The sequence below is a fragment of the Thyridium curvatum genome, assembly GCF_004353045.1.
Source record: "Thyridium curvatum strain D216 chromosome Unknown NODE_5_length_802575_cov_81.998223, whole genome shotgun sequence".
Classification (NCBI taxonomy): Eukaryota; Fungi; Ascomycota; class Sordariomycetes; order Thyridiales; family Thyridiaceae; genus Thyridium; species Thyridium curvatum.
In genome coordinates this window covers 425,387-440,093 of record NW_022156760.1, presented here as the reverse complement: position 1 = coordinate 440,093, position 14,707 = coordinate 425,387, and the positions used below count along the sequence as shown (strand labels likewise).

The following is a 14,707-nucleotide window of genomic DNA, read 5'->3' as shown; positions in this document are numbered from 1 at the left end:
ATCTGATGCTTGCGAGTGTTCTTACATCTCGTCAAGGGGGTAATACCATCCTTATCTTGAAACCTCTTTTCCAGAAAAAGAAGAGAAAAAAAAGACACCAATGAGTCGATCATGGTGTGTTAAATCAACAAGGCAAAGGTTACCAAAAAGTGAATGGGATATTCCAAACAAACGCCACTTCGAGAAAGATAGGACGTAGAAAATCCACTGAAACTGAGCATCGGGCCCGAAGAGAAAAAGACGGTGTAAAATAATGTTCGTCTTGAGTGAGCTTAGGCGCCGACGGCATTCGTCTGCAGGCGCAGGGCCTGCTGCTGCTGCTGCTGCTCCGGGTTGGGCGTCAGGCGGCGGGCGAAGCTGCGCTCGGCGCTGACGACGCGGTCGGCCATGCGGTCCGGGACGAGGTCCGGGGAGACGGAGCGCACGGGGTTCTCGGTGGCCGGGGAGGCGCGCAGCAGGCGCGAGGTCATGGGCTGCGGGGACAGGATGGTCGGCGACCTGAGGCTGTCGTCGTCGTCGTCGACGGGGGTGGCGGGCACGAGGGAGGGCGGGGCCGGGTTGGGCCCCGTGCGGACCTTGGAGGGCAGGATCTGCTCGAACCCCTGCTCGCGGGCGACCTTCTCGATCGACTTGAAGTACTTGACCGTCTTGACCTGCAGCTCGAGGGTGGCGTCCTCGTCGCAGACGATCATGGGGTGCGGGTGCAGCTGCAGGCTGGACAGGGTCCACATGTGGTTGACGCCTTGCTCGATGCAGCGCTGGAGGGCGAGGGCCTTGCGGCTGCCGAGGATGACGACGACGACCTCGCGGGCCTCGAGCACGGTCTGGACGCCGACGGTCAGGGCCATGCGCGGCACCTTGGTCAGGTCGCCGCCGAAGAAGCGCGAGTTGGCGACGATGGTGTCGTAGGCGAGCGTCTTGACGCGCGTGCGGCTGGCGAGGCTGCTGCCGGGCTCGTTGAAGGCGACGTGGCCGTCCTCGCCGATGCCGGCGAGGAAGAGGTCGATGCCGCCCGCGCGCTTGATGCGGGCCTCGTAGTCGACGCACTCGGCCTCGAGGTTGGGCGCGTTGCCGTCGAGGATGTTGACGTTGTTGGGGTGGATGTTGACGTGGCTGAAGAAGTTCTTCCACATGAAGGTGTGGTAGGACTCTGGGTGGTCGCGCGGGATGCCGATGTACTCGTCCTGGTTCCGGGGGTTTTTAGTCGACGGGATACTCGGTAATCAAATTGAAAAGACGAGCAGCTTTCCGGATAGCTTACCATGTTGAAAGTGACGACATTTTCAAACGAGATCTGTGGTTGGTTGGGGGGCCTCGTGTTAGTCGATTGCTGCTGTTGTATCTCTTGCCTCGAAGCAGTGGTAGAAAGCTCACCTGGCCGGCCTTGTACTTCTCGACTAATATCCTGTACACGGCAAGGGGACTGGAGCCGGTGGGAAGGCCGAGGACAAAGGGGTGTTGCGGCGAGGGGTTGAAGTGCCGGATTCTGTCGACGATGTAGTTGGCGACGTAGGTGCTCGCCTGCTCCGAGTCGTCGCGGATGATAAGCCTCATTTTGAAGCGTGAGTACTGTGGGTGGAAGCGGGAGGGAGGGAGGGAGAAGCTAAGAATTGGGTATGTTTGAGCTTCGAGTCACAGGTTCAGGTATGGAGGAGCGCCTGATGGCAGTTCTGTGGTGTTGTAGTTGGTTTGGGAGTAATGTTTTATTGCTATCCTACAAGAATAAGAGGAAGGAGGATAAGTTCGCAGCGTGGAAATAGTCACATCGAGAGCTTATGAGCGAACATGCTTCCTAGGTTCGCACAGAGAGGGGCAGATGTCCAGACCTCCGGCCCGCTGGGGCGAGAGAGTATCCCCGGTCTGGCCGTCATGATGCAAAGTCAAAGCATGCCAGTCTCATGACTGGACCACAGTCTGTACGGCGGAGACTGCGGCGGGCGCGCACCAAACCATGGGACCCAAGGGGAGAAACAGGTCGGAGTAAGACCAAAGGCCGTTGGATGGAACGTTCAAAGCTGACGGAGCGAGTTCCTTGGGGACGAGAGGGGATGGGATGGCCCGGATGGGGGAAGGGGGGCCGGAGGGTTCGGACACAGTGCGAACTTTGAGAGAGGGCCTAGCCAACAGGGCTCTGAGATCTTCATGATCGAAGTCACTTCAACGTTCCACTGAGACATGCAAGCTTCTTCGCAACGGGGCATGGGACCTGGGATTGGGGGGGGATGGCTAGGCCGAGTTGGGCCCAGTGTGTCCCGGGAGACAGGTGACGGATGGAAAGAGTGGAGTGGGTGGACGAGGGATCTGTGTGAGATGAAGCTGTGTGTGTTGTCGTGCTGGGGTGTCGTGTACAAGAGGCTGGTGCTTTTGTTGTTGTGAGTAAGTGAGTGTGCGTGAGTGTGAGTGTAGAGTAGCGTGGGCATGGAAGCTTGTCCGCCACTAGAGGCGCTCGGTGTGACGTATCCCTCGGAGCTAAGATAACGAGCCACCACAATCTGGTGAGCTGGAGGCGCGCGCACCGTTGATGGGTGGTGACAAGCCTCGGTTCGTGGGTCGCAGTGCGTGGGTTTCTCTTGATGCTAGGTATGCTATGGATATGGGTCAGCTCGCTCTGGAGGCTGGCTGGCTGGCTGTTCAGCCCACCGGACACCAAGCTGCTGCGGTGCGGTGCGATACAAACCTTGTTCGAACCGCACACATTGACTACCAACCACGAGATGGGCGATCGGGAGGGGTCGTGGGTTATTATACCTGAGATATATACCTTGCCTCCGGATGTCGATTTCCAAGTGTGTGTGTGTGACGGGAAGGCACATGCCGTGAGGCTCACTCGTTGACGATGGGAAATATAGATCTGCCGAGATGGACTTGACGCGCCTCCCTCCAGCTGGGCGATCAGTATATTAGCCGCGTCGACGGCCGTGCCATGCAACGAGTGCTTGCAGACGGCATGATATTGATGCCATGCGGGACATTTCAGCATCGCCCGTTGGCCATGCTTCTTCCCGCCTTCTAGAAGAATGAAGGGTCTCTCTATCCAGCGTGTTCAGCATCGTTCGTTATCCGTCGGAACCTGGTCGCTGGTCGTCCAAGCGTGCTGCTGTTACTTCCCTTTACCTTGTCCGAGACGGTGACCGAGACATTCAAGACAAATGATCATGGGTGTCGAATACGAACTTCTGCTCTCCCCCTCCTCTGGACGAGCATTCGATTCCATTCGTGATGCAGGGTGGCCAGGCTGCCAGTGTGCCAGTGTGCTGCCAATGTGTCTGCCCATGCAAGCAATCGAGCACGCAAGAGGCAAGCATTCTGCGGCGGCATCGGGATATGTCGTGAGCAGAGTTGGGATGTCGTCAAGACGGGTGGAGATGGGTGCAACCTTTCCGGTCCCCTGGAGTGGATGGGAGCTGGAGATTGATGGCGCCGGCTTGGCAGAGACAACAGCACTCAAGTTAGCGATGTTACAGACGGAGAGGGGCCACCCACCGTTATCGATAAGGCACCTGGGCAGCCCTGGAGCCCTGGAACCCACCCTGCAGCCCCCCCTGCAAGGCCCTGGGACTCCCATCCGTGATTCCCCACGCCACGCGATGCCCCGCAGAAATCCCTGAGACTAACAACGCGAGCGCCCTCCCGTGGCAACGTTACAGCCTCAACCAACCTCATACAATCAATTCCCCATTCTTGCTATCCCACCCCGACCCCCAATTCCTACCTACCTAGGTAGGTCTCCGATTCAAAGCTTGGGATCTTTATGCACGCATACACACACACACACTCACTCACGCACGAGGCAAAACTAGGGCTCCGTAGCAAAAAAAAGGGGGCCAAGGAAGAGTGAACACGCACCAACCACTTACACGGCCAACCGGGACTGGATTCGGGAACTAACACTTCCTCTGGGCCTCTTTGCGATCCGACTCTTGCCATTTTCCTTCTATGGCTTCTGTTACACTCGCACGCAATCTCTACCCTGTTTGTTGGTGTTGATGGCCCTGTGCGCATTGCCATTGGCTCCCTGTTCAATTACTCCGAGGTCTGCCCTTGGCTGAATACGTGCTACCTACCTCCTTGCCAGCTGTTGCTTCGCTCGCAGACAGTCAATCTTTGCTGCTTGCTCTCAAAGAGCTCAACCGTCTAGCGAAGCGACGAGCTACCAGCAGCAGCAACGGCGTCGGGGTGCCATCTTGTTTCGGCCCAATCCCCTCGTCCGCGCTGTCCTCCTCCTCCGCCGCCACCACCACCACCTCCTCTACGGCTCTCGTTTATCAGACGGGCCTGGCGGCGGCATAATTCGTGTCCATAGCCTCTTTTGGACGGGCACAACGTATCTCTCTGCGCTTGTCCCTTTCCGTCTCCGCCTCCCCTGCTACCTTGAACCCTTCGACTGTCTCTGCCTACCTGCGTGTCTGAGTTTGTGTCTCTCGCTCTGTCCCTTGTGCGTGTATGTGTCTATGCTCCAGCACACACGTCTGAAAACACACACACACACACACACACACACACACACATACACATCACGCACACAAGCACTCAAACGTACTCTATTTTCATAACCCACCCCACACGTCCCTGGCCTCGCTTCACGCCCGGGATGGTGAGACGGAGACGCTAGAGGCTCTTCGTTTCTGCTCTACGCATACACACTGCATCGCTCCATAGACGCCCAGTCCACAGGTTTCATTGCCCTTCCCGACTTGCCGGTGACAGCTCATCTTAGTGCTGTTGTCTCGTTGCCCTGCGCCTCGCGGGCTAGACACTACGTGTTGGGGGGAGGTGTGAGGTTCCCTTTCCCATACCCATACCCATACCCATACCGGGACCAGACCAGGCCATACCATACCACAACTCCCCCATAACCTGACCGTATTCTCCGCCATCTGCTATTGTGGTGCTGGGAAGACGAGTTATGGATACTGGCCTCCCATCTCGATCCACCGTCATCCCATCAAAATCCTCTTAGCAGCCCCGGGGCCCTTCTTAAAATAAACCCCCATCACCCTCCTCCATCTTTGTGTCACCTTCGACTGCCATGTCATGCCGTCAATCAGATCTACAATGACAACCCTACGGAACGCCATCCTGACGGCTCTCAAGAGCCTCCTCCGGGGCAGGTCCCTTCTCCAGGCCATCCTCGCCTTCTGGTTCAACCCCACAGCTGTCGAGGCCGCCACAGACCGCACAGCCAAGGTAGACGGGACCGCGCGGAGGAGCATAAAAGACTTTCTCAAGGAGGCAGATGAGCTGCTCCTGCAACCCATAGAACCCGACGAGCTCAAGACGCTCTCCAGGCGGTTCAAGGCCCAGTTCCGAGAGAGGCTCTGGAACAACCCTTCATGCATGCTGCCCTCCTACAACCACCAGTTGCCGGCCGGGCACGAGCAGGGCCAGTATCTGTCTCTCGATGTCGGGGGGTCAACCCTGAGGGTAGCGCTGGTCGAGTTGAGGGGGCGAGGGCTCAAGGGACAGGAGAGCGAGATCGTGCGGATGCGCAGCTTCAAGATCACCCCCGAGATCAAGAAGCTCGAGGGCATGGCCTTTTTCGACTGGATGGCCGTCAGGATACACGAGACCGTCTCCGAGTCCCTGCAGGCGGACCACAGCGAGAAGGCTATCCCCATGGGCCTGGCTTGGAGTTTCCCTATCGAGTAAGTTTTTTTTCCATCTCCTGATACCATATCCTTGTTTATTATCATCACCACTAACAACCGCCTCCAGGCAAACGTCACTAAAAGGCGGTCTGCTTCAGGGCATGGGCAAGGGCTTCCTGGCTGCCAACGGCCTTCTCGGCCAGGATCTGGGCGAGGTGATCCAGTTCGCCTGCCGGAAGCAGAAGCTGAACGTAGAACTCGCCGCCATCGTCAACGATTCTACAGCCGCCCTCCTCTCCCAGTCCTACGTCAGCCCGACGACACGGTTCGGGCTCATCCTGGGCACAGGCGTCAACATCGCCGTGCACCTCCCCACCTGCACCGTCCACCGCTCCAAGTTTGGCACGCGGCCCTCCAGCTGGTTCGACAAGGCCAGCCACGTCATCATCAACACCGAGCTGGGCATGTTCGGCCACGACATCCTGCCGCTCACCCGGTGGGACAAGCTCCTCAAGGCCGCCCACCCCAAGCCCGAGTTCCAGCCCCTGGAGCACCTCCTCAGCGGCTACTACCTCGGCGAGATCTGCAGGTTAGCCCTCGTCGAGGCCATCGAGACCACTGGCATCTTTGGCGGCGTGGTGCCCGAATCCTTGCTCTCGCCATACTCCCTAGACACCGAGACCCTGTCCATTATTGAAGAGTACGTCGACTACCTTTCTCCTCCTCCTTGCCAATGTCTCCCTTTCCTCTTCTCTCTCTCTCTCTCTCTCACTAACCCGCTCGACAGGGACACTTCCTCAACCCTAGACACCGCCCTGGACACCTTCCGCACCCGCCACCCGTCGACCGCCGCGCCGACCCGCCTGGACATGACGGCCCTGCGCACCCTGGCCTCCTTCATCTCCCGCCGCTCCGCCGCCATCGTCGCCGCCTGCGTCTCGGGCCTGTGGGAGCTCAAGGCCGAGGCCGAGGCCGAGTACCTCGAGTCCCTGGTCTCTGCCTCGGCCTCTGCGTCGGCCGAGGCGCCGCCTTCGTCGTTCGCCGCGGCGGCCGAGACCCGGGCCGAGCTGGACATCCTGCACACGGTCGTCGCCTTCAACGGCTCCGTCATCGAGCGGTACCCGGGCTACCTGGCCGCCTGCCAGCGGTACGTCGACGAGCTCGTCGTCGCCGCCGCGGGTCCCAACGCGGCGGGCGCCGCCTCCGTCGAGCTCATCCCCGCGCACGAGAGCTCCCTGCTCGGCGCGGCGGTGGCGCTGGCCTGCCTCGAGGAGGGCAAGGCCAATTAAAAGGAAGACTCTGGACAAAGACCGGGCTCATGAACCACACCACGAAAGGAAACCACTCATATATATATATACCTACCCAACCGACCTCCTACTACCCTCCCTCCCTCCCACAACCCTCAAGGACACTTAATGACAAACATTCTTCCCTCGTATCCTTGCCTTTTCTCCTCCCCTCTTCGGCCCTTTCTTGTACATAGCAAAGAGAAAAGTTTTAGTACTTTCTTCCATGACTTGTTGTTTTCTCTTTTCTCTTTCTGCCGTCGCGGCTTTTTGGGGGGGACGCTGCCTGCATAGCATTGCTAGGGTCAGAGGGAGATGATTTTTCTCCAATCTTCTCCTTGATGAGACCTGGCTTTTTCTTCGCCTCTTTCTTTTTCATCTCGAGCCAAATGGGAGCGTTTACGCATACATGGAGAGGGTCCAAAGGGGCGCGAGAATCCTGGGCTTTCTCGCACCCCTGACTGACCTCTCCTTCCTCTGTTCTTGCTTTTACTCTTCAACGTTGGGATCAGTGTCGTTGGCTACTAGGATCGCAGAGTACATAGAGAAACGGAGCATCAAATAAGCCCACGCACGCGCATACTACAAACAAACTCCCAATAGTCTTCGGCACAAAGATGTGATGGCATCTTTGTGATGGCACTCCTCCATAACAACAAACAAGTGCCTGTACTGGTTTCAATAATTGTGCTATTCTGTATGTAGCCGAGTGCTGGTAAAAAGAAAAACACTGTAGTTGTACATGGTGTCTGCAGAGCCCACTCCATACGCTGATGTACGTACTGCGATCCCTTTTCCAAGAAAGAAAAAGAAAAAAACAAGGAAATAGATGCTCTCGACGAAGCTCAACCGTCATAGAAGTCTCAATACATGTTTGGTATCTCTTTTTGCTCGCTACTGTTGCTGTTATGCAAACTGGCGCACGAATGAAAACCGACCGAGCTGCAAAACGGCTTACAACCTAAATCACAGGACCTGTTTCTAATCAGGCATGAAGTACCGCTTCGTCCGGTTCCGCGACTGTTGCGCCTGCACCTCGGGCGGCACGACAGTATGGTGTACAACATGGGGTCGGTAGATCGCGTCGACCGGTGGCATCCTGTTTCGTCCTACAGTGTCAGTCTCCTGTGCACCTCTCACAACGAATCGATTCGGTACTGGGAAAACCACTAACCAGTCGTCCAGACTGAGCGGGAAGTACTCGTACAGCAGCTCGCCGTCCTCAATGGGGCTGGCCCGAGTGCCCTCGCCGGCCAGTCCGCTGGCAGCAGCCATCTTGGTCGTGAGCTGCGGGCTAGACATGGTGTCAGAGTTGGACCGATTGGGGCTCCGCTCGTCTTCCGAGAGAGACAGATTGATCGGCAGCGTCGGTGTCGGGCCGGCTGTTACGTTGCCCGAGGACCCACCACGGACGAGCCCGGCCTTGGTAGGCGTCGAGTGCAACTGCTTGTGCGTCGGGGTCGGCGTCGTATTTGATATTATCGAGTCTTGTGAGGACCACGCAGGCACGGGCGGCCTTGCGAGACTCGGAGATGCCAAGGCCATCTTCTTGGGCGGGTGTTGCTGCTGTGGTAGAGTCGGAGTGCCAAAGGCCTGGGCTGTTGTCCAGTCGATTCCGGTTTGCTGCGATAATGGTCAGGGTAAAAGCCTAGAATGGGCATCGACACGGGACATGTTGGGATCGCACTACATACCTGTAAGTTCCCCAGAGAATGATACTTCTGGAGATTCTGCGCAAGCTCAGTCCTATCCGTCTTCTGCATCGTGCCCATCGCCGAGCCCTGCGTGTCGTTGGACATGCTCCGCCCGGGTTTCCTCTCGCCCATGCCGCCGGCGTTCGCCATGCTGTTGCCGGTCAGAGGCACGTCCTTCCTGCTGTCGAAGTTCCGCGGACTCCTGCCCCGCACGATCACGGGCCCGGATTGGATCTCGGCAATCTTGATAAACTCGGCCGCCGATGGTGACTCGGCTCCGGTGGCGGCACACCGGGCTAGCAGGTTGATCTGGACAACGTAATGCTGCTGCAGCCCCTTGCGCCGGCCGTTGTTGGCCGTGGCATGCTTGAACTGCAGTCTCTTCCAGCTCACGGGCACAGTCACCCGTTGCCCATCAGAGTCGTTACCCTCGGCCTCGGCAGCAGCGGCCAAATCGAGTGTCACTCTGGGTGGTGCACTCGCGACCTTGGCGGCCTCCTCGGTACTTTGCGTAGTACTGCTCGCGCCGTTCGCCGCCGCCGCCGCGGCTGCGGCCGCAGCACTCTTCCACGGTATGGAAATAATCTCTGTAGACTTTCCCTCGATGCTTTCCACTGCAGTGATGCTGGCAGCTAGCTCGGCGATGGGCATTTGCCGTCCATTCTCATCCACAAGTTGGGTGATGTGGCGGGGCAACGTCAGCTGGCCAGAGCATTGCCAGAGGTTACGTCGGTAGCATGTCAGCTCGAGTGGGCGACTCGAATTTGGTTCAGCATTATACACGTCTTCCGCGACGAAGAACATGCCGAAGAGTTCGGCAGCCATCTCCAGATCGGTGACGAGCTGGCCCGTATCGCCATCGATCAGATGAGCCTTGCCTGATGGAACTGGCGCGGAGAAGCCCAGGAGCTTGTTGTCGAGCTCCTGTGGTGAGTCGGCGGTATGGCCATACATCTCCGTAGACTCGTGCTGGTAGGTGTGGACACCGAGTCCGGTGGCATTGACATGGGTAGTGGCATCGTATGGGCGCGGGGCAGAGTAGGAGAAAGGATCCTCAAAGTTAGAGAAGTTGTCGAAGTCGTACGAAGGCGTGAAAGGTATTTGCAGCCCGTTGTTTACAGTGTCTCTGGCAGGTTGGGTCAGCACAACAGTCTTGCCTGCGAAATGAGTATTATCTTGTGTATAGGCGATGGGCGCAAAGCGCTCGAGAGGCAGCATATGGGCGAGCTTGCGCCAGCCTCTCTCACATCGGTGCGCTTTTACGCCGCCACCCAGAACGAGAACGAACGAGCCACGGAAATCGCAACAAGTGGTCAAGTAGGTCAGAAGCAGGAGTGGCCTTACAGTAAGCCATCATCGAATGGCATATCTGGATCGAAGGCATCCAGGCCCAGCGACTGGCCGCCGGGGTTGACATTCAGCACCAGCGGATCGCCAGTGTTGCCGCCGTTGGACAGCGCTGGCATGGAGCTGAAGCCGTCCATCTTCGCATCCTTGGGTGCGCCTCGCCTTGCGCCTGCGCCCTCGTTGAGCAGTTCGGGTCTTTGTTGCTTTCGGCTCCCGAAGGGTCAGATGAGAGCTCGCTGTGCAGTTTCCTATCGTGTGCTGTCCCGGTCGCAATTGAACAGCGGATGCGCTCAGTCGTCGTCGCGCATGCCTCACAGGCAGTGTTGAAAACTCTCTTTGCAGAATCAGTCGCTCCCTGGAGTGCAATAGACGCTCAGAGGCCAGGCACATGTATGAATGTAGTGGGTAGTAGTGTGATGTGCGGTGGTGGTGTGGTCTGGTCTCGTGCGGAGAGATTGCGAGGATAGTCGGCGGCGAAACGAACAGCACCGACCGTTTCTGGCCCTTGTACGCAAAAGGAATCTGGATCCCACCCAGAAAGCGATAATTGGCTGTCCAGTGAATCTACCCGTCTGCCCGTTTGGCCTTCTGTCCGTCGATTGGCCGGGGGCCAGGGTCTCTTCTGAGGGGGTGCTTATGGAGGGGGGGGTGGCCGAGAAGTGGTGAGCGTGGGTGACGGAAGACAAAGACAAGCTGTGGAAACGACCTCGAAGACACGGACGGCACGGCGGCGCAATGCCCTCTCGACACAAAAAGCTGGGGTAATATCGCCGACAAGAGCGCGCCCGGTCTAGCGGCTTAGTGGCTCGTTAGGGTGGCCTTAGGGGATCCCACCATGCCTAGTGATGCCGAGGCCACCGCCAAGCACACCCTGGGGCCCGCTAAAAAGAGCAGGCCATGCTGTGGGCTCGCGGGGTCCCTTGCTTCACATGGGTCGGATATTTTCTCATCAATCGATGCTTTCTTTTGCTTCTGCCACTTTCCTCGACGCATCCATGTCCACAAGGAGTTAGCAGGCGGCTTCTTCCATGTCGCTGCAGAAGCACTAACTGGCCCCGGGCCTAGTCGCACATCCATCCATGATTACTTGCGTACCTGGCCCATCTGAACAAACAGGACCTCTTCATGAATCAGGGACGGTTTTCAAGCGCTGTCATGTCAGCTGGCGAGGCCGTCGATGATTGGATTAATCGGCGGGCAGGCAAATCAGAGGACCCACAAAGTACCTGCAAGATAAAGCTAAAAAAGATAACAAGATTGCCCAATATCCGCGCTCCTGACAAAAATAGACTTGGGATTTGAGACTGAAAAAGGCAGGACGACGACTTAGGCTTACAACCATGCTTGGTCCATAAAGTACTTATCAGCATCACATCAGGGAAATCAAACAAAGCCGACACCGTATCGCCAAGCACGTATCCAAATGCCACAATCCAAAGGCCGAATCATGGATCAACCCACTGTGTTTGTGGAAAAAGGTTAGTTCAAGGAAATACATATGAGAACAGGGGGGTTCCGTTGGCTCCCAAGGGCAGACTTACATTGTCTGGGGAATTCGTTAGCTCCTCATATGCATGCAGCACCTCGAACTGCATGGCAAGGAGTGGCTCGTAGGATTCGTCTGTCACCCAACTCAAAACACTCCGCTGCGACTTGTGCGCCTTGTTCTGCCGCACGCCCATAAGCGCCAGGCCCTGCAATACTGTGGTCGCCTGGGCTGTTGTTGGCACCACGGGTGCAATGATACCCCCCACAAGCTCGTCCCGGTAGCTCGGCTGCAGTGCAGGGATGTAGGTGGACAGGTTGCTGCCAGGGCTGCAGATGATGACAGTGCCGAGAAGGCTGTCGACCTGGCTCTTGGCACGAACCACGCCGCAAGTCTTGGTCTCCTGGAGAGCGAACCGATACAGCTCGAATGCTTCCGGGCCGGCGTGAGTCGCTACATGGCTCAAGACGCTCTCTGCGTTATCGAGACCATGGATGAGGTCGAAACTAATGCTTGCACTCCCGATGTGGCGTGCGAGGCCTTCTGGCGGCGTCCACGAGGCCAGGTTACTAATGCCCAAATTTGTGATCCGTCTCGGGAAGGATATGTCCCAACCACTGTTCGCAAACCATTGCTTGACATTGGTGCCATCATCCACCGGTATTCCTGGGAACACACCAGGGAACGCGGTGCCTAGTTGAATCTTCTTCACGCCGCGTTTCTGCGTCAGATGGCGGATGGCGCGGCGGTGTAGAGATCTGCCGATGGAGACGTTGCGCTTCCCCGGATCCACAAAGATGGCACCGATGATGCCGACGCCTTTGGCGTAGTATGTCGCACAGAAGCCATACAGAGCCTGCGTGCTGCTGTTCCGTACCACAAAGTGTGCCTCTTCAATACTCGGGTTGAAGAGTTCAAAGGAGACGGCTCGCGTATAGCTTAGGAATTGCAGAGCAGATGCGTTTGGTCTCGACAAGGTATGAATGAGGTTGTCAAGAGGGTTGGCGTCTCGGTCTCGCTGGTAATTCTCCACGAGCCATTGCTGCCTCGACTTGAGCACTTTCTTGCTCTTTCTCAGTGTGCCGGGGAGCGTTCCGCGAGGCGGCGTGTCGCTGAACAGACCTCGTACGAGAGCATGCATCGCTTCCTCCGTAAAATCAAAGGTGCAGACATAAGTCCCAATGGATTTGTCCATGGCGAAATCGTAAGGAGAACTGACTGCCACGACAACCAGCGATTTCTTCTGGCCGCTAGCCCGCATCATCGAGCACATCATTGCCACGTGTTTGGTGAACCCGGCTTGGTAGAGATTCCGATTTGCGTCGGCCGTGACAATGATAATACAGGAAGCTCGATTTATCAGGTTCTCGTGCACTTCGCATTGCGGTCAGTGCCCACATCAGAGTCACGCATGGAAGAAGATGCAGATACTTACCGGGTCTGACTCCATTGGCCGTGTATGATGTATGCAAGAGTTTTCCGTGCCTTGCGCGTGCCAATGACCTTCCAAGTTCTCTGAATACTCCCTCGCCACTCATGATTGCATTTCTGTCCCGGTGTTGCCACTGGTCATGGAGAGTTGGGATGTTGCGTTCCTTTCCATTCTTCAGCTCATTCAGTGACTTGGTCGCAGTGGATGCGGGAAGTGGTTTCACCAGAGGAGTGAGCAGCAGGAGTTCTTCCTCTTGGTGCATAGACCGGGATAGAGGAAGCAGCTTATCCTTGTCCCTCATGACAGTGATTGAGTCATCGTATGCCTTTCTGGAAAGGGCGAGATGGCTGGGGTGGATCTTAGAAAGAAGAGAAATGTCTGGGGGGTTGAGCGCCTTAGCCCAGGAAGTGCATGTGTTCTTCAGGCGTTGGATTCGTTGGATCGATGTGTGCAGTCTGGACATTGGGATAATTCCGTTCTCGACACCCAGTTTCAAGCCAGCAATTGCTTCGAGTTGAATATCGTAGGCACGGCAGAGAAGCACAAGATCACAGCCAGCCTCTACGGCCATGACTGTGCCACCTTTCACGCCAATTTCGTGGCTCAAGGCCTCCATCTCGAGGCATTCCGAGATGGCGACACCTTTGAAACCGAGCTCGTTTCTGAGAAGGTCGTCCACTACTTGATCTGAGAGACAGGCATGATTGACGTTCATAGAGGGGTTGGTGATGCCGGCGCCACCAACGAAGACGCCGTCCAGTCGGCCGGTATTGATTGCGTTCCTAAAGGGAACAAGCGCACTCAGGCTGAGCTCCTCGAGAGTCTGCGTGACGATGGGCACATCAAGGCTCGAGCCCAGGAAGTCCAGGTTTCCGTAGGAGGGGAAATGCTTGCCACAGGTTGCTAGTCCCGCATCCTTGTACCCGTTGATGGCTGCGATACTATACTGTGAAACCTCCTGGGGATCATCGCCAGTAGCTCGGACACCGAGAGGTTGATAGCGAGCGTTGGTCAGGACATCAAGCACCGGACCCAAGATCATATTGACGCCGACTGCGCCAATCTCGGTAGCTGTGGATTTGGCGATGCTGTATGCGAGATCGGGACTCCCAGCCGCAGCCACCCCCATGGCACTGGGGAACTGGCAGATGTAGTCCTCGTCAAATAGGCTGTTGACGCCGCCATTCTCCTGATCAACTGCAATCAATAATGGCTGAGGATGTCCAGCTTGATGGGCAATAGTTTGCAGCTCCTGGACTAGCCTCGCAGTCTCGTGGGCGGCTGAAGGCAGGGATCAGCAGAGAGCGACGGGAGGATTGTCGATGAGCTCCGCCAGGCACCTAGTGTATCCGGCAAGGAGAGGGGAACTTACACTTTAAGTTCTTGGCCGTCAATAGTATTGACCCAAGATGGTGTTCCTCGATCAAATTACGGATCTGCGGTGTGACTTCATGACCATCCCATCCCATAATCAACATCTGACCAACAGCCCTGCATTGAAACAGTCATCAGCATCTGCACTCCGGGACGGTGCAGCACCCGGCACCCGGCACCCGGCCTTGGTCGGCTGCGCCCACAGTAGAACTACCTCCGGGCACGATGGGACCAACAAGCTCCATGATACGTACCAGTTGAGGTCATGCCATAGTGGGTCCAGCTCAGCTTCTGTTTTCGCCATAGCGAACAGGATACAGGACTGAACCTTAAGAGAAGTGCTATGCGAGGCAGTCGTCCAATGTAGGCGTCACAGGATACAGCCTATGAGAGAGACGCATGCCTTGCACGGAGTTCAAAGAGCCGAGGCGACGGGAGGAATGGTCGGCTAGGGACACAGTACTGGAGTATTGAATACGAGAGCAACAGGAGTGAGG

At 57.0% G+C, this 14,707-nt stretch overlaps 3 protein-coding genes across 3 annotated transcripts; 1 reads left to right on the top strand and 2 right to left on the bottom strand.

Moving 5' to 3' along the window:
• Positions 1-272: 272 nt before the first annotated feature.
• E0L32_001357 (uncharacterized protein) lies at positions 273-1,554 on the bottom strand (the record flags this gene model as incomplete). Its single annotated transcript, XM_031135427.1, has 3 exons — positions 273-1,184; positions 1,262-1,294; positions 1,375-1,554. The coding sequence occupies 3 exons, from the start codon at positions 1,552-1,554 to the stop codon at positions 273-275; spliced, it is 1,125 nt and encodes a 374-aa protein (XP_030991871.1).
• A 3,501-nt stretch (positions 1,555-5,055) lies between these two features.
• E0L32_001356 (uncharacterized protein) lies at positions 5,056-6,877 on the top strand (the record flags this gene model as incomplete). Its single annotated transcript, XM_031135426.1, has 2 exons — positions 5,056-5,645; positions 5,716-6,877. The coding sequence occupies 2 exons, from the start codon at positions 5,056-5,058 to the stop codon at positions 6,875-6,877; spliced, it is 1,752 nt and encodes a 583-aa protein (XP_030991870.1).
• Positions 6,878-7,858: 981 nt separating this feature from the next.
• E0L32_001355 (uncharacterized protein) lies at positions 7,859-14,514 on the bottom strand (the record flags this gene model as incomplete). The annotated part of the gene is made up of 8 exons (XM_031135425.1): positions 7,859-8,171; positions 8,284-8,525; positions 8,572-9,697; positions 9,916-10,121; positions 11,460-12,778; positions 12,840-14,117; positions 14,209-14,327; positions 14,465-14,514. The coding sequence occupies 8 exons, from the start codon at positions 14,512-14,514 to the stop codon at positions 7,859-7,861; spliced, it is 4,653 nt and encodes a 1,550-aa protein (XP_030991869.1).
• Positions 14,515-14,707: the final 193 nt, after the last annotated feature.